This window comes from Anas platyrhynchos, chromosome 28 (genome assembly GCF_047663525.1).
Source record: "Anas platyrhynchos isolate ZD024472 breed Pekin duck chromosome 28, IASCAAS_PekinDuck_T2T, whole genome shotgun sequence".
NCBI classification, from domain to species: Eukaryota; Metazoa; Chordata; class Aves; order Anseriformes; family Anatidae; genus Anas; species Anas platyrhynchos.
In genome coordinates, this window is record NC_092614.1 from 5,093,580 (window position 1) to 5,111,815 (window position 18,236).

The window sequence follows — 18,236 nt, forward strand, 5'->3', positions numbered from 1 at the left end:
CAGCACTGACTCCCAGGAGGACCTGGCAGTGTCTACGGGTGGAAATCTCTGACTGACAGACACTATCAGGAGCCTTACAGCAGTCTGCTTCTCCTGTACATCCCAAGGTCAACTATGGACAGCCACTCAGAGGCACTCCAAATGTTGCTATCCTGAATTAAACCAAGGATCCAAACTGTCCTGATATGGTCCTTGTTTGGGCCTGAAGATGGCAGGAACAGAGGGTGATTGTTGCAGCGGGACGAAAAGGAGGGCTCAGGAGAAAGGAGCTGTATTTTTCAGTGCCTCTTCCCTGCACACACCTCTGAGAGGCTGGTGCCATCTGCGTTCAGCTGCTCTCAGGCTCCTTCTGACAATGGGAACCCGCTCCCCTGCAGGACTCATGCACAGAGCACAGGAGAGTGCTACAACTGTGCACATTCCCTCATGATAAAGGGGAAACAAGGACACAGTCACGTGCTCATCTATACCTGCATGGAGTCCTGGACAAATCTCTGCACCCACGTGCCTTCACACAAAGCTAGCTGCACAGTGGTTGTCACAAGACAAGAGCAGATGTGTGAACAAAAGCAACCGGGCACTCAGGTGAGTGCACAAGGTGAGCCTACAAGGACAGGTGCTATATTATGGACCTCGTTCTCATAGTACTTGGGGTTGGTGGGACTGTGAAGCTCAAGGGCAGCCTTGGCTGCAGTTACTGTGAAATGGTGGAATTTAGGTTCATGAGCACAGTGAGGAGGAAGCACAAGAAACTTGCTGCCCTGGACTTCTGGAGAGCAGACTTTGGTCTGCTCAGGCATCTTCTTGGTAGAGTACCATGATACAAAGCCCTGAGGGGACATGGGCCCAAGAAGGCTGGTTAATATTCAAGGATCATCTCCTCCAAGTTCAGGAGTGATGCATCCCACCAAAGAAGGAGTCAGGCAAAATGCCAGGATACCTACATGGATGAACATGGAGCAACTGGCTGAACTCAAACATGACAGAGAAGGCCATAGAGGGTGGGAGCAAGGACAGGTAGACTGGAAAGAATATAGATACATAGTCTGATGAGGAAAGATAGGAATCTAGTTAGGAGAGCTAAATCGAAGCCAGAATTGAATTTGGCCAAGGAAAGAAGCTTTGTTTCCATGCTTGTCTGCCTTGACAGAAGCACGTCCAGAATGTGGAGGGAGGTGATTCACGGCCTGTGCTCCACTTCAGTGAGACCTGACCTGGAGTGCTGTGTTCAGCTTTGGGGCTCCCAGCACGAGAAAGATATAGACCTGTTCAAGTGGGTTCATAGCAGAGCCATGGAGATGATCAGAGGGGACCCATCCAGCACGTCCAGTGAGTCTTCTGCCCTCACTGATGCATTCCTGCCCTAGAAGTCCTTGGACATTTCATCCCAGCACTCTAAAGAAACCATCACTGCAGAATGGCCATGGCCTAGATCTGCAAATGAAAAGGCAGCAGTGCAGGAAACCAGCACACAACCCATATCATTTGTTGGGATGGTTTGCATTCAAGATGAGCTTGTCAGAAAATTGTTACCTCTGCCAAGGGTGCCTCTGGGCCTGTGGCAATGAAGTACCAGTATAAAAGGCAGCCCAGCTCTCTGCTCTCTCATCCAATTCTGTTGCCTCATCCTCCTTGGTAACCAGGTGAGTCTGAAGCCCTCTCTCCTCCTCTTCTCAAGTAGAAGGGATCTTGCATTAATAGACATCTCATCTGGTGGTGGTTCAGAGCTATACTGGGCCTTGGAGTTCCTTCCCATGGGAGAGGGGTGGAGAGAGATGTTCTGTGTAGAGAGAGGCTGGGACATGGTGCAGAGGTAGCCTTTTGGGTTATATGCAACATGATTGTCTCATTAGATCAGCCTGCGCTTAGAAGGCCCCTGTCAGTACAAGGCACTGAAGACCATGAACCTCCTGGCATAGCCTCCACATCCACCCTCACCAGTTGCCTTAGCTCCTTTGTGGTGGGATAATGGGGCTGCTCCTCACCATATGCTCTTCTTCCTCTCTTCCCTCTCTCCCAAGTGCATCTCCAGCCCAAGACATGTCCTGCTACGACCAGTGCCTGCCATGCCGGCCCTGTGGCCCGACCCCGCTGGCCAGCAGCTGCAACGAGCCCTGCGTCAGGCAGTGCCAGAACTCCACCGTCGTCATTGAGCCCTCTCCCGTAGTGGTGACCCTGCCCGGCCCCATCCTCAGCTCCTTCCCGCAGAACACCGTTGTGGGATCGTCCACCTCTGCTGCCGTTGGCAGCATCCTCAGCTGTGACGGAGTCCCCATCACCTCCGGGTGCTGTGATCTCTCAGGCATTTCCAGCCGCTACTGTGGCAGAAGATGCCTGCCCTGCTAAAGCCACTGCCCATGGCCCTGGGGTTCCAGCACGACCATGGTGCTGGACAACAGAAGGAGGAGTCTTCAGGCCATTGCTTTCAGAATGACGGACCTTCCTCACCTCCTCTGGCAAACATTGGCAGGAGCCTGACCAGGGGCTAGTCTGAGATCTCTGAAAACACAGTCCATGTCTCTCCTTCCATTCTAACACCTACCCCCCTGTCTCAATTTTCATAGTGTTCTTCTCCTCCCCTGTGCTGTGGGGATCCTCAGATCCAGCCCTGTCACTGTGGTAACAGCAGACAAATGCCCTGCATGAACTCCTCCATGGGCGAAGGATGCTGCCTCTTGGTTGGCCCTGGTGATCCCTGCACTGAAGGGCCTCTGCTCAGAGTGACCTCCTTTTCCTCTTTACATTCATTAAAGATTTCTGCATCCCGGCCTTGGTTGTACATGTTTCTTCCCTCTGCATATGCCCTCCCGAGCTGCTCAGCGAGAATGGTTTTGCCCTTGGTGGGTATAAGATGGGTGTTTAAAGTCTTCATGCAATTGCTTTCAGAATGACGGACCTTCCTCACCTCCTCTGGCAAACATTGGCAGGAGCCTGACCAGGGGCTACCCTGAGATTTCTGAAAACTCGGCCCATGTCTCTCAGTAAGCCCTGGAGATCCCTGCACTGAAGGGCCTCTGCTCAGAGTGACCTCCTTTTCCTCTGTACACTCATTAAAGTTTCCGGCAACCCAGCCTTGGCTGTAGATGTTTCTTCCCTCTGCGTATGCCCTCCTGAGCCGCCCAGCGAGAATTGTCTTGCCCTTGGTGGGTATAAGATGGGCGTTTAAGGAGCCTTTTCCCCACTCCCAGAACAATGGGAGGTTGCGACATGCTGCAGAGGGTCCTCTCTTGGACAATGCCCCTTGGGGCTGAAGAAGACATTCCTCACTTTCACAGAGCTAGGGGCAATCTACCCTTGCCTTGCAGCATCTCTGCCCACAGCTCCCCCCTGTCCTGCAAACAGAGAGCACAACCTCTGCTCTCCTCATGGAAGAAGCTACGAGTCTGTGGGAGGCTGTGGAGGCTTGGCACCCTGTAGGCTCTTAGGAACGGGCTTCTTCTTGCTCAGGACAGTGCTGTGCTGGGGAAGCAGGTGGGGACAGAAGATGGATGGCAGATGTGGGGAATGGGTGGAATAAGTGCAGGGATGCCCGACTGCTTCTACTCCACCCTCATCTTCCCTCGTTTGCCCTACCTCAGGGCTAAGGCCAGCACACATGGGCATGTGCGGCAGGAACATGTGTCCCATGAGGCCCAACCGCCCCCAGCATGGCACTTGGTAGGGCCCAGGTGATGGCACACATGCAGGGCTGATCCCCTTCTACAAGTCAGCATTGGTATTCCCCGTCATGGAACATACACGTAAATCTCTAGTCCCTGAGGATCCTGAACCCATATGGGGTGAGTCAGTGCAAAGACAGCAGGCAGTTTGCATGCCCCCATGCTGCTCTAGGGTGCCCACTTGCCCCCAAGCATGCAACAGCTTTCCTCAGGTGCAGGATGTGCACTCACAGGGACTTCCTCACTCTCATTTCCACTTTTCCTGACCATTTGCTTTGCTCCTGCTCAGGCAAGTTGTTTCTCTGTTTCTTCTTTTGGTTATGTAGAGGCTATGTTCAGGATGTGTGCAGCTCTCTGTTGCCCAGTTGCACTTCAAGGATGCCCATTGTTTCCAGGCCCTGCTTGACTGCTGGCAGACATTTTTCTTGTCAGTGCTTTGCAGCCCCTTGATGTTTCTCATCAGTATCTCATTAGAGCCTGGTTACATCTATAACAGGTCCCATCAGAAGGGCACCTTGTCCTTCCCTGCTTGATTACAGAGCTGTTTTCTTATGGATCCACTTATGGCCTTGCTTGGTACAGCCTTGTCATGTCCAGAAGGAATCAGCCATGCAGGCAAGAGAGATGAGCCAAAGTTGTGCTGGGGTAAACCCTTTGTCTTTCCTGGTGCCAGAGGAATGGAGTCAGCCACAGCTGCAAGAGAATGCAACCAATTTAGCCCAGGTGAAGGTATGGCACTGCCAGGGCTAAGGTGTGGGGTAGACCACAGGAAAGAGACCCAGGCAGAGCTCTGACAAACATTTCTGCTTTGTTGGGATGGCCCATTGCCCTGGAAGGGCTTGGCCCATGTTGCAACCCAAAATATGACTAGTAGTTCCTGGAGACATTGGTTTCTTAATTGCTCTGCTGTTTATTGCCTACCTTAAATGCCCCAGGACACTGTTAGCAGTATATAATGCTTGGGTGAAGTTCTGGGTGCATGTCATTGGCAAACAGATAAAAGTGTGGTTGGGATCTGCCTCTGAATTTGAACAAGGCAGATTATAGGGATGGTTAATTCTGTCCCAGGCAGTCCCAGTACAGCTCCATAAATCAGGGTTCCCAGCTTCAGGAAAAAAAAAAAAAGCCTATGCTATTCCCTTTTTCTTTGAGAGTTTGGCTCCATTTGACTTTTGAATATATCACCTAGCAATGCAATTTGAATAGACAGCTAAACACAAAGATTAGACATATGCTAATATGAACTCACTGTGTAGTATCCTAATTACAAGAGTAAAAATCACTCCCCTGTACAGGGAGACCCTGGCCCAACATGGGACCCTTCCTCTCTGAGGATGTGCAGAAGGAAAAGTGCAGATGCTTATTCATCCCTGTACACTCGTTGATCCTGACATCTCCCAGACTGTCTCCAGTACCGGTCTGCAGCCCCTGCTCTCCCTACAGAAAACACTTCCAGTTCTTCCAGGGAGGCAGGACTCCAATTTCCCCCCTCCAGAAATGATGGGATGCCATCTTGACCCTATCTTGCCCTCCTGAATGTCACATCTCACCAAAGTCTGACAGTGCCATCAAGGCTGCCAGGAAAAGCAGGACCATGTCACGCTCTCACCTTCACAGGGTGCTCACGTAGTGCCTGGAAAGAGGGAGCTCAAGCTTGCAAGTTCACTTCCCCCTCTGCCAGCTCAAAGCAGCCTCTAAACCTCAGCACAGAGGGTGGAGCAAAGCTCTCCCCCTAGTCTCAAGACTAGTGGTTAAAGCAGTCAGAAAGGAATCCAGCCAATCTTTGCTGTGCCCTAGGATCCCCATGGCCAGCCAGAAGTGTTCAAGCACCGTGAGCGTCACACTTGTGCAGTTAGCTCAAAACTGCAGGCCTGTGAAGGCTAGGACATTTCACCTGGTCAGCGGTAAGGCAAAAGGGCAACGACATCGCCCCTGTCTGCTTCCCTCTTCTGGCCCCTTCTGGCAGGTGGGCAGCCCCAGCAAGGGGTAAGTGTCCCCAGTGGCCTCCCTCTGCCATCCAACCTGCAAGGGGACTTCCAAGCAACGCCAGGACGCCCACGTGGCTCCGGCTGTGGCTGTGTCTCTGGCAGGCTGGTGCCATCTCCGTTCAGCTGCACCCAGGCTCCAGACCCTTTCAGCAGAACCGAAGTGCCTTGGACGGGCCGGGCTGGCGGGGGAACCCCCGCGGCTGCGGGACGAGGTGGTCCTGGCGGGCGGAGCGGCAGCGCCCCCTGGGGGCTGTGCCCCTGCCTCGCCCCCGCCACACACGCCCGGCCCCGCCCGCCACGGTTCCTGCACGGCCGCAGCCCCGGCTCCTCTCCCCGTGGCTCTCAGGGCGCAGTAATACACCGCCGCGTCCCGAAGACGGGGATCGGTGAGCCACAGGGCGCTGGACCGGCGGTCTGCTGCCACCACGAGCCACCCCGGCAGGTCCCTCAGTTCTCTGGAACCACTGAAAGCGCTCATGAGGAATGCGGGTCCTTGGCCCGGGAGATGGCGGTACCAGTAGATGGAGTCACCAGTCTGCATGTTGGGGTGTGAGCAGGTGATGTTGATGCTGGTGCCCTCCCTGGTCTCTGCCCACGGCTCCTGCTGCACCTGGGCTCTGCACACAGCCACTGCCGAGAAAGCAAGCAGGAGAAAACTCAGAAAACGTCTTTCCTGCACCGAAAACGTCACGCAGGGGGAGAGGGGAGAAGAAAACAGTTGATAGCCGATGCGAGCTTTTTCTCAGAAGAAAGCATACAAAGGCATTTCACTGGGACTGGTTATTAGGGGACCAAGTCGGAGCAGGGCTGTTTGGGAGGAGAGTCCGAGCCAGGAGGAGAAGGGAAGCAGGCAGCAATGAGTGGGGGTGTGCCGAAAGGAGAGGAGGAAGGCAGGGAGCAAGGCAAGGTGGGAGGCAACGGCCGGCTGAGCTCGCTGGAGGCAGGCGGGCTGGCTGCAGAGGGAGGCCAGAGGGGAGCGAGGTCCGTAAGAAGCCGGCGGGCCAGAAGCGAGGGCAGCCCCGTCCCGTCCCGTCCCGTCCCGTCCCGTCCCCGGCGCCGGCAGCCCCGCGCACCCAGGAGCACCGCGGCCAGCGCCGCCAGCCCTGCGGCCCGGCCCTGCCGCATCCCGCCGCTCCGCCGCCCGCGCCGCGCTGCCCCCGCCAGCCCCGGCTCTGCTCCGCCCGCGGCGCCTCCTCCCCGCCGCCGCCGCCCGGCGCCGCCAGCTCCGCCCCGGGGCCGCTCGGGGGCTGGCCCGGGCTGCGAGTGCTGGGCGCCTGTGGGCGGGCAGGGCTTCGGCTGCTGCCCGCGGGGCTCTGCCCGTCCTGCAGCCCAGCCCGGGATAGGAGAGGCAGAGGGAGAGAGAGTGGGAGATGGAGCGGGAGCGAAAGGGCGAGGGAGCGGAGACAGCAGCTGCCCTTCTGCTACGGCATCTCCTTTGGGAGTGGGAAGGGGAGAGGAGGGCAGTGAACATGGTAGGAGATGAGGAGGCATAGAGGAGAGCAGAGAAGGAGCCTCAGCCCCGTGTACCCCACGCAAGTGATGTGACTGCCCACATTTGGTCTCCTCACTGCCTCCCTCAGTCAGGTTTGTATCCCTGTGTGTTGTTTCCAGCTTCCTGCTGTTCTTTCTCTCGCCCCCCCCCCAGGTGCTGAACGGCTGCTTCTAGGGTAGGAAACAAGGAGGGAGGAGCTGAAAGGTAAGAAAGAAAATGAGGGCTGCTGTGGAAGCAGTGATGGCAGCTTCCCCAAGACCTCCATTGCAGAAGAGAGTAGAGAAAAGGGCATTGCCCTGAAAGCAGAGACAGAGAACACAGCAGGGGAAACAAAGAAAAAACCTCCCTCGGTTTTGCATGGCTTCCTTCATTTTCTCGGTCCCTAGGCTGCAGATTGGTGCATAGAGCAGGGGCATCATAGCCCTGGAGAAGATGGACACCACTTTGTTGTGGGACAAGTTGGCAATGGGTTGGGTATAGAGGAGGGAACGTAGCCCCCGGCATGATACAAGTGCAGGGAAGTGAGAGTGAGCAGACAGTGTCTTGTGTCTCCTCACATGTCTACATTCAGAGGGAGGAGCACCCTGCAGGAACTCAAGGAGGACAGGAAAACTGGTGGTGCTGTTGTATTCAAGAAGCACAGCAGTCCAGAAGCTCTCTGCAGAAGGCAGCTGCATGACTGACAGCGAGTCCCAGAAGGAGCTGCGATTGTGTAGGGCCAGAGCAGGGCAAACAAAGGGTGAGCACCGCTTGTGCCAAGGAGGGGAGCAGGAGCTCAGCCCACAGGCCTCCCACCAGACTGCAGTTCTGCAGTGGGTGGCAGATGCACGCAGCTTGGTCATAGGCCATGAGTGTGAAGAGGACATCCCAGTTTAGGCCCGCTAGTGGAGGAAGAGGAGCCAGACCACACAGCTGGAAAAGTAAATTGTCCATAAAGAGGCGTCCTGACCAAGACATGGCACATGTCAGTGAATGAGAGGTTTCCAAAGACAAACTACACAGAAGGATGCATGGGCTATTTGGGCACCACACATGAGTGTATTCCCAACCTGGATCAAGAGGTAGATATCTGAGTCCAGAATAAAGAGCAGCAGCTCTCAGCTCTCAGACAAACCCAGCAGCAACAAAAGAAACCTCTCTCTAGACCTTCCCCTCACTCCTGTGGGAAGGAGATAGAGTTGCTGCTCAGGATTCCTTGCCTTCCACCACTCGATATCTTCTGGAGGTAAAACACAGCAGGGCCTCAGCAATCCAGGATGTTCCTTGACAGACAGTTGAAAGTAAAATCTGAACTCTGGAGTTCAGGAGAGCAGTATTTGTTTTCTTCACTGTGTGCACAACTATCTCTGTGCGTTCCCAAATATACTTCAGTATGCATCCAGGAGTGTCTGTGAGTGCACCCATGAAATCATGCATCTTTTGACATGAGCAGCAGTGTGCATGAGTGCTGTTCCCTCCGCCCGCTTTTGATATCATGAATGATATCGGTACGTGATCATGGGTCACCCTGGGAATTAACAGAAACAGTGATCCGTCAACAGCATCCCTCCAAGGCTGATATGTGGTGACTGTGCATGATCCTCCTCCAGAGGATCACAGGCTGCACCTCCAGCACGCACGTAGTCCAACCCTGTTTTCAGAGCGGGTCTCATCAGATCAGGTTGCTTAGGATCAAGTCCAGGCAAAGTCTGAACTTTTCAGAGGGTGGAGCTCCAATAGCATCTCTTTGGCAATCTGCTCTAGGACTTGATCGCCTTCAGGGTAAATATTTCTTCCATGTATATTTCATCCATATAACCAAGCCTACCCATTTCTGAAATTGCACGCATTAGCCCCAGACTAAGTATGCTTCATCTCCAAAGTTCAGCTCTGTTTCCTTTGAATCCCCCTGTGAAGTGGGAGTAGACAATACACGTCTGTTTGGCTTTCTGTGTTGGACCCACAGGGTCTTTCCCTCCTCCCACAGCACAGCAACACCAGGACCCATGTTCCTCTGGTTCAGTACCACTTCTGCCCAAGGTTTCAGGCCCTGCATGACTCAGCATCAGGCCCATGAGTCACAGATGTATGTGTGGCATTGGTTTCCCCATGGGGGACCTCTGTCCCAACCCACACACCACTGACACTGCACCGGCAGCAGATCCACGCAGGGCTGGGCCTGCACAAAGATGGCAGGATTTCTCAGCCTTTCTCCTTGTGCATAAAGCTAATGCCATCCTTTTGAACACTCTAGCCATGGGGAGTGCAGCTGTGTCCTGGCCTGGAGAGGCAGGGAGGGGTGACTGCCACCATGCTCTTTCACTCTGAATCCTGTGGTACAGAATTAAAGAAAGGATCCAAACTGTTGTGGGCCCATCCTTGTTGGGGACTGACATTGGCAATGAACTTCTTAGGGTCAGGAGAAAGAGGGCTTCAGATACAGAAGGCTGCATTTCAGCATGTGTGCAGTGGGCACTTCTGGGCTGTTTTTGTTCTGTGATTGTTCAGCTGTTCTCAGGTTCCTTCTTCCTCTCTTCTTGCCAACTAAACATCCACCACACAGCTCTCTCACACAATCTGCTGAAAGCAAGATGTGGGGAGACAATGTGATTTAAGCTAAAGGGCTTACAAGTATAGACAGGGATAATATAATTAAATGAAAAAGGAAGAATAATTATGAAACTAAAGAGTGAAGGTTGTTTGGAAACAAATTGAGAGAAAATTATACTCCACTTCCCATCAGCAAGTGATGTTCGTTGAAGTCTTTGGAGGCACTGACTCAGTATGCCCACCCCTGGTTTTCCTTCCCCTTTCACATCTTTCCTGCTGAGTGTGACATCATCCAGTACGGAATATCCCTTTGGTTGGTTTAGGTCAGGTGCCCTGGTGATGTCCCCTCCCAACCTCGTGCTCACATGCATACCTGCTGGCTTTGTGGGGCTTGGAGAGAGTCTTGATGCCGTGTCAACACTGCTCCACTATAGCCCCAATGTTGGTGTGATGGCAATGCTGTTCTAGCTCCAAGTGCAGAGCACAGCACTCTAGGGGCTGCTGTGGGGAATGCTGAGTCTGTCCCACATAGCCGCAATACAGGCAAGTGCCCACAAGGGACGAACATGTGCATGAATGTGACAACATGTACAGCACAGACAGAATTTGAGGAAAGCACATGTTTTGAAGAGATAGAGAGGGGAGGTGGACTGTGAGCCTTCCAGAAGGCACGGGAGCCAGGTCTGTTGACAAAACAATGTCAGCTTTCTTGGGCCTTGAACTTAAGGCCTGAGAATTCCATTTGTTAGGCTGAGTAGCAGTGGTAAGGAAAGTGCTGGAGTGCCCCGACTGATCACTGGTGGGTGTCATGACAGAAATAACCTTGCATCATGTAAGGAGATGGTGTATGATTTTATTCATTTTTTAAAGCAAAAAAGCATCAAGTTATGGGAGTGAAGAAGGAATTCCCTATGGACAGGATCTGCACTGTGTGTCTTGGGAAAACCCACCCGGCTCTGTCCGATGCTGGTAGAAGGCAGGATCACCTGCACATGAAAGCATTCCTTTCTGTGTACATTCATCTTGTTATTCCTTCTAACTAAAACAGCCACTGACCTGTTGGGCCTTTCTTTTGTGATCCAGAAAGGGCCCTGCACAACCTCTCCCCCTTTACAGACACCCCTGGGTCAGAGCAGGAGGAGGCAAAACAGGCCAGCAGGTTTTCCCTGAGGGCAGTGTCAGCAGGGGTAGGGTCACAGGCAGGAGCTGGGTCACCTGTAGCCAAAGGGGCCCCAGAGAGTCCCTAGGGAGTCACCCAGACTGACAACATTTGCCTTTACTGGACTCTTCCAGCACGTGAACTGAGTCTTCTGCCCACACTGACATGTGTTGCCTGGAAATACTTGGGCCTCCCTACCTGCCACTCAGGAGTTGCCTTCTTTGGGGAAAGGGCATAAAGCAGGAAATGAAAAGCAGCATCACAGGAAGGCAACACACATCCCGTATCATTAGGTGGGATGTTTTGCATTCAAGAGCAGCTTGTCAGAAAATAGTCCCTGCTTCAAGGGATGCCTCTGGACATGGGGCAGCTAAGGCCCACTATAAAAGCCAGCCCAGCTCCGTGCTCTCTCATCCACTTCTCTGGCCTTCTTCTTGTTGGGAACCAGGTGAGTGTGAAGCCCCTTCTTGTCCCCCTCATTCTTCCACAGGAGGACACAGTTCCTTGGACCTTTCAGCTGCTATCAGCTGTGTGCCCTGCCAAATCTTGGGACTGCTGGTTGTGGGAGAGTCAAGGGGTAGAAGGTTTGTCATGGAGGAAGATTGGGCCTTTGGTGTGATGGTTCTTATGCTGAAGCCTAGGGTGTATCCTGGCTGTGGTGGCTCTTTTTGGGCCCTGTCAGGATGCAGCCAAGAATGCCTCGCACATCCCTGCACAGCCTCCAGCTCACAGTACTGCCTGTGCCTTGGATCTGTTAGGGTCTGGTAGCAGGCTGCTCCTCATGCATGCCCATGTTAAACTTCCTATCTGCCCTCTCTCCCAGGTGAACCTCCTGCCCCCAGACATGTCCTGCTACGACCAGTGCCGGCCATGCCAGCCCTGCGGCCCAACCCCGCTGGCCAGCAGCTGCAACGAGCCCTGCGTCAGGCAGTGCCAGAACTCCACCATCGTCATCCAGCCCTCTCCCGTGGTGGTGACCCTGCCCGGCCCCATCCTCAGCTCCTTCCCGCAGAACACGGCTGTGGGATCCTCCACCTCTGCTGCCGTTGGCAGCATCCTCAGCTGTGACGGAGTCCCCATCAACTCTGGGTGCTGTGACCTCTCCTGCATTACCAGCCGCTACTGTGGCAGCAGGTGCCGTCCCTGCTAAAGATGCCAGACAGTGCCCCAGACCAGGACCCTAGGAACTCGCAACATGCTGCTGGCCAAAATGGATGGAAGAAGAGACCTCATGTTGTTGTTCTAAGAGGACCTGACCATCTCTGGCTTGTCCTGTAAAGACAGATAGGAAGGGGCCAGCCCGGAGTCTATGACAACATGACCAATGTCTTCCTATCCTGTTTTCTACACGCTCTTTTTCTTTCTTTGCTTTCTTGCCCTCTCCTTTGTGTGAGGCCCCCAGAAACCAGCCTGGAGAGACCTGCTAGCCCCTCTCCCCATGTGGACCAGGTAGATTGATGCCCTGTTGCAAGTCTGCCATTGGAAAAGATGAACAGATTTTTGTCTGCTCCTGCTGTGCTACGATCTCGGGGCCTCCTCTTGGAGTCACCTCCTTTCCCTCCTGAGCCTTGATAAACATTTGCAGCAACCCTGAGTGTGTCCCTGTGTGGTCTTTTCATCTGGATACTGATGGCCAAGGGAGAAAACCATTCCTTAGTGGGAATAGGCTGGGGGCACTGCCTCATTCCTCTAGGCACTGGAGGGTGGGGCATACTGCAGCAATTCCTCTTTCAGGCAGTGTCTCTTGAAGGTGAGGAAGACATCTTTAGTTCCTCCACAACCAATGGCCACCAGTCCTTGACTTGTGACGTCTCTGCCTAGACAAGCGCTGTTGACATTGTAGACCCCAGCCCTTGGGGAAGAGTGTTTGTCTTGCTATGGGTGGGGCTGTGCTGGGGATGGAGGTTCAGACAAAGATGATCTCAAAGGATTGCAGAAACTGGGAATGGGTAATTTTCTTGGCGATGGCCCTCTGTCTCACTTCCACATTCACCTTTCTTCCACCACGTGATCATGGGTATCATGTCTGGGCATGGAGAGCAGAAACAGTTTCCCTGTGCACCCCCATCACACTACAGCACAGTGTCTGGCATGGCCCAGCTGTTGCCAGGATGCATAGGGCTGAGGGGATCCACAGGTTTGTACTGGTACCAGTCCCATCAGGTCACACACTGGAGTCCCCAGGCCCTGTGAACTCAACTCCTTTTTTATGAAGGCAGGCCCAGGACAGGCACCGGTGCACAAACACTCATGGCTTCTCTGTCTTGCTTTCTTTTTCCCAAGCATGGATCATCTTTCACCAGGCCCTGGAACTCAGAGGCCCACAGGCAGTACAACCCCATCATGCTCCAGAAAAGAGATCATGTGGGGGCAGATATCCCAGTGTCTCTGATGAGACATGGCAGTGAGAATGCGACCTGGTTCTGCACTCAGCAAGGTCTGTATATGGGCGCTGAATGTCACAGGGTATGCACCAGCCCAACCACAGGGCACACGCTGGGGGATCTTCTCCCAGGCACCAAGCTCCTCTGTCATTCCCAGAGCCATGAGGATGTAGTGGCCCTTTTGCTTCATGCAGCACCACTGCTCTCCACTCCCAGGCAAGGGCCTTCCCACATCTGCAAACCTTGGGGTCCTGTGGTGTGGGGGTGATTTAGTTTCACACAGACTGTACATGCTGCCAGTGCCAAGGGACCAGGATGGGGGATGGGGCTATTGCTCCATGGTGTGAGGATGGGGGGACCTCTCCCCAGGCCAGGTTCTCTGGGAGGCAGTGCTAGCTCAGGTGGCAGTGCAAGGGCAACAAGCATCAGAACCAAGCCCACCAAAGTCCAGGATAACCATGGCTCCCAGCTCTGGCCTGAGCCCTAGCCCAGGGTCTCTGCATAAGCTCAGGCCTAGCATAGCCCTGCCCCAGCTCTGCTGCATGTGTGCCTGTGCCTGGCCTTGCCTAATCTTGTCTTGTCTTGGTAAAAAGGCATCGTCCACATAGCATCTCATTGTCTCTGAAAACCATAGAAAAACAGAATGCTAGGATATACTAAGTTAGAACAGACAAACAAGGGTCATCAAGTCCATCTCCTCTAGCTTCACCTGCAAACTACGGGTATGAGACTGTTGTCCGTGTGGTGCAATTTCCTGAAGTAACTAGGAAAATAAAACTAACATTCACATTTCAAAGAAAATGTACAGCATTGAAGAGGCTTTCAGGGTGGGGTGTAGCTGCATTATAAGCTGCACTTTTTGCTACCCTGATCCAAGGACCTGTCATGTTTTGACAAACGCTGTACCCTAGTGTACTGTTGCTCATTATAATATCATTATAATACCAAAACACACCTCCATCCCAAAAGCTACCTGCCTCCAAGGTGTGACCACCCCACACTGAGCATGCGCTCTGAATTTCTTGGAGCCTATTACTTTAAACAGAGACGGGAGAACTTTTCACCAATCATAATGTATTGGATGTAGGAATAGAAGGTATTTTGAGCAAGTTTGCTGATGACACCAAACTTGGAGGAGTTGTGGACTCGAATGAGGGTGGAAAGGCCTTGCAGAGGGATCTGGATAGGTTGGAGAGCTGGGCGATCGCTAACCGCATGAAGTTCAATAAGAGCAAGTGCCGGGTCCTGCACCTGGGACGGGGAAACCCTGGCTGCACGTACAGACTGGGCGATGAGATGCTGGAGAGCAGCCTAGAAGAGAGGGATCTGGGGGTCGTGGTAGACAGCAAGTTGAATATGAGCCAGCAGTGTGCCCTGGCAGCCAGGAGGGCCAACCGTGTCCTGGGGTGCATCAAGCACGGCATCGCTAGTAGGTCGAGGGAGGTGATTGTCCCGCTCTACTCTGCGCTGGTGCGGCCTCACCTCGAGTACTGTGTGCAGTTCTGGGCACCACAGTATAAAAAGGACATGAAACTGTTGGACAGTGTCCAGAAGAGGGCTACGAAGATGGTGAAAGGCCTGGAGGGGAAGACGTACGAGGAATGGCTGAGGGCACTGGGCCTGTTCAGCCTGGAGAAGAGGAGGCTGAGGGGAGACCTCATCGCAGTCTACAACTTCCTCGTAAGGGGGTGTCGAGAGGCAGGAGACCTTTTCTCCATTAACACCAGCGACAGAACCCGCGGGAACAGGGTTAAGCTGAGGCAGGGGAAGTTTAGGCTTGACATCAGGAGGAAGTTCTTCACAGAGAGAGTGGATGCACACTGGAACAGGCTCCCCAGGGAAGTGGTCACTGCACTGAGCCTGACTGAATTTAAGAAGAGATTGGACTGTGCGCTTAGTCACATGGTCTGAACTTTTGGGTAGACCTGTGCGGTGTCAAGAGTTGGACTTGATGATCCTTAAGGGTCCCTTCCAACTCAGGATATTCTATGATTCTATGATTCTATAACTAAGATATGCGTGACTAGAGTCACTCAAGCTCCACCTAAAAGACAGAAAATAATATAAATTGGCCTAAGAGAGAGGGGATGTTAGGGAAGATACCACCATCAGGGGAGATACCATCCCAAGGGAATACAACATCCTCAGGACCTCCTGACTCCTGGGACCAGTCAATGGGCTGAGCCTCTCTTCCCCCCCATTGGGACACATTTGGGTGAGGTTTGAACACTTGGTTATAAATCTCTCTGGAGTCTTTGATCCTTTTAATGCGTTAATATCTAGGCTGCGCACCTGTAACACCTGTAACATCTGTAACACCTGTAATGCCTGTGTCACCTGTGTATTTCATGCATGCTAGCTTGCTTTTGCAGGCAGTATCGCCAGCAATCCAAAGAACCCGTGTACCTGTTGCTGTAATAAATCGTACTTAATTGCATTGTTATAGCTCTCATTAAGCGCGACTAGTGTAAGGGTGGTTATACGTTATTGGTGAATCTGTGACTGTGATAGTTCAGTGTTCTGAATCCAACCAGACCCCTAACAGTTAATACGCTATTAGTGAATATCCAACTGGACCCCTAATGGTTTATGTGTTATTGGTGAAATTTGTGATTGTGATAGTTCAGTACCCTGAATCTGACTGGGCCCATAATGGTTAATCAGCTACACCCCTTAACATGACAGTCCGAATGCTTCTTGAACCCCAGCAGGCTTGTTGCTGTGACCACTTCCATGGGGAGCCTTTTCCAGTGCCCAAACTCACTTGCCATGCACTTCTTAGTAAACTACATATATAGACAGAAAAGTACTCAGAGAATGGGAACCGTGATGGGGTGGGATAAGGTGGGGTGCATAAGCAGGAAATGCCTTGTGGTGAGTGAAAAACAAGGGAACAGGGAAAGTGTGTGGATACAGTCAAGGATCTTGCTCAGCATTATAGCCTCACAGGCCAGGCTCAGAAGAGGCCCAGCACCAGAGCAGAAACAGGCAATGGTGTTCCTGGTACCCCCTCCGCACCCATGCTCTGAAGGAGAGCAGGAAGCAAAGTTTCTTTCTCATGACTGAGGTATAATGCAATGCCTCATGTGTGGCAATCAGAGAGCAACATTGTGAAAATGAGAAACTCAGTGATACCCTGGAGAAGGTGAAAAAATATATATGCCAGGCAGCTGGAAACACAAATGGTTCACCTGATGACATGGAAAGTCTCCAGTGTTTGGGGAGCAATGGTGGTGGAGTACAAGTTCTCCAAGAAGGTGAGCGTGCTGAGTAAAAAGTGAATTGGGGTATTCAGCGGGTGGTGGTCACTCCCCACAGTGACAAACGGAAGCCATTCCCCATCGCCTTCAGAGATGAGGAGAAGATAATGACAAAGAGGATGATGTGCCAGCCACAATGGTCTGTTAAGCTCAGAAGAAGGTATTCAGTCCCAAAGGTCCTGTTCTTTGGTCCAGGCTTTGGACATGAACTGGCTGAAGGTCTGGAGATAACCTGGTGGCTGGGGTGCAAATGCACTTTACTGACTGACTCATTGAAGAGAGGGAAGAACCCTGCAAATCTCTGTCAGAGTTACTTCTAGGGGTCTCTGGGCTGGGCTGGACAGGGCTTGAAGCAAGCAGCTTTATCATGGGCTGGCAGGAATTTACTCAACCTGGGGCTGAGGGGCTGAGAGCAATCCCCCAGGGGAGTTCTGTTTCCCAGCAGGCTCTGTCCTATTCCGGCAGCCTGCGAAGGGAGGAAAGGACCATGTGGTCCATGTCACCCAGTCAGGATCAGCAATCTCCACACAGCCACATACACCAGCCTGTCTGGGAAAGAGGATCTGGCTGGCAGGTCATGGAGTGAACATGTGAAACAGTGCTGCAAGGGGAGAGCTGAGGGCCCCATCACAGACCTATGCCTTGCACAGGTACATCCTTTCCCTCACCGGTGTTGTTGCACAGCCAGGGCAGCTCTGTGCAGCAGGGTGTCACTCACAGCACAGAGGTACAAGGCGCTGTCAGAAAGCTTGACTTCCTTCAGACGCAGAACACTGGATTTCTCCTCAGTGTTTAGCTCCATGGTGAAACGGTCCCTCTGCTTGGTGCCTGCTCCTGCTTGATAAGAAATCAGTTGAGGGGCTTGTCCCTTCTTCTGCTCGTACCAGAGCAAGCCATAAAATCTGGAGGTTTCATATGTGCAATTGGTCTGGAAGGTGTTTCCCTGCTTCACGGAGACTTGTCCTTCTTCCTGGGTGACGGACACCTGCCCCGTGGTTTCTGGAAGAAAGAGAAGTTCAGCAGCTCTAAAAGGAAGCCTTGAGGCATCCAAACAGGAGTGAATTCAGACCTATGGGAGATAAGTCTCCCTGTCCTTTACTGGGCTGAAATGTCACAAGGCTGGAGCAGTGCAAGGTGGTCTGGGGGCAGAGCTCCCTGGCCAGAGCAGACCCTGAGGAGAGCTGTGCTGTGTGCCTGCTCCTCCTGCCTGCTGTCCTTCTGCCCAGAGGACCAGGGCACGGCCTGTCACGCCTGGCTTTGTGTGCTGGGACCAGTACCCTCCAGCAGGTTGAGGGGCCCACGCAGCTATGGAGAAAAGGTTCAACCTGCTTCCTCGATCCTGTCATCTCAGGGGCCTCCAAGTCCCATCAGTACAAACAAAGCTGAGGTGAGTGGTGGCAGGAGGGAGCCCTGGCTGTGCTGATGAGCAGGGAGGGAATGATTTTGGAGGCCATGGCAGGAACACATCAGGCAGAAGACAGAGTGGACACCCTGGTAATGAGTCCACTTGGACACAGTCTGGCTTATTCTATAGGAAAGGAAAAATGAGGGGCTGCAGAGACATTTCCCTGTGATTCAAGATTTGTTCCCCACATAAATGTGGTAAGGCTGACGAGGGCTTCCTGGGGAAAGAAGATTTATGTCTTGATTAAAAGCCAGCACTTACCCAGCAGTTGCCCCAGAAAGGCAGTGAGGATGAGATACCCACGCTGCATGCTGAGACCGACCCTCCTGTTTGCTGTGGGAGAGAGAGTCAGAAAAGCAC

At 53.0% G+C, this 18,236-nt stretch overlaps 1 protein-coding gene, 1 long non-coding RNA gene and 1 pseudogene across 2 annotated transcripts; 2 read left to right on the top strand and 1 right to left on the bottom strand.

Moving 5' to 3' along the window:
• The first annotated feature begins 1,509 nt into the window (after positions 1-1,509).
• On the top strand, positions 1,510-2,767 carry LOC139999701 (feather keratin Cos2-3-like; annotated as a pseudogene).
• On the bottom strand, positions 2,468-5,547 carry LOC139999705 (uncharacterized). Its single transcript, XR_011805187.1, has 2 exons — positions 3,029-5,547; positions 2,468-2,725 (listed from the first exon to the last, which is right to left on the bottom strand). It is a non-coding gene; the product is annotated as an uncharacterized lncRNA (long non-coding RNA).
• A 5,614-nt stretch (positions 5,548-11,161) lies between these two features.
• Positions 11,162-12,421, top strand: LOC139999697 (feather keratin Cos2-3-like). Its single transcript, XM_072028935.1, has 2 exons — positions 11,162-11,275; positions 11,651-12,421. Exons 1-2 carry the CDS (start codon positions 11,177-11,179, stop codon positions 11,975-11,977), a joined length of 426 nt encoding a protein of 141 aa, XP_071885036.1. The 5' UTR covers positions 11,162-11,176; the 3' UTR covers positions 11,978-12,421.
• Positions 12,422-18,236: the final 5,815 nt, after the last annotated feature.

Bases quoted from the DNA above. Each gene is read 5' to 3' on its own strand.
- LOC139999697 (XM_072028935.1), top strand. From the start codon at position 11,177: ATGCCTCTGGACATGGGGCAGCTAAGGCCCACTATAAAAGCCAGCCCA. The intron at 11,276-11,650 runs GTGAGTGTGAAG...CCTCTCTCCCAG, and splicing joins TTCTTCTTGTTGGGAACCAG to GTGAACCTCCTGCCCCCAGA.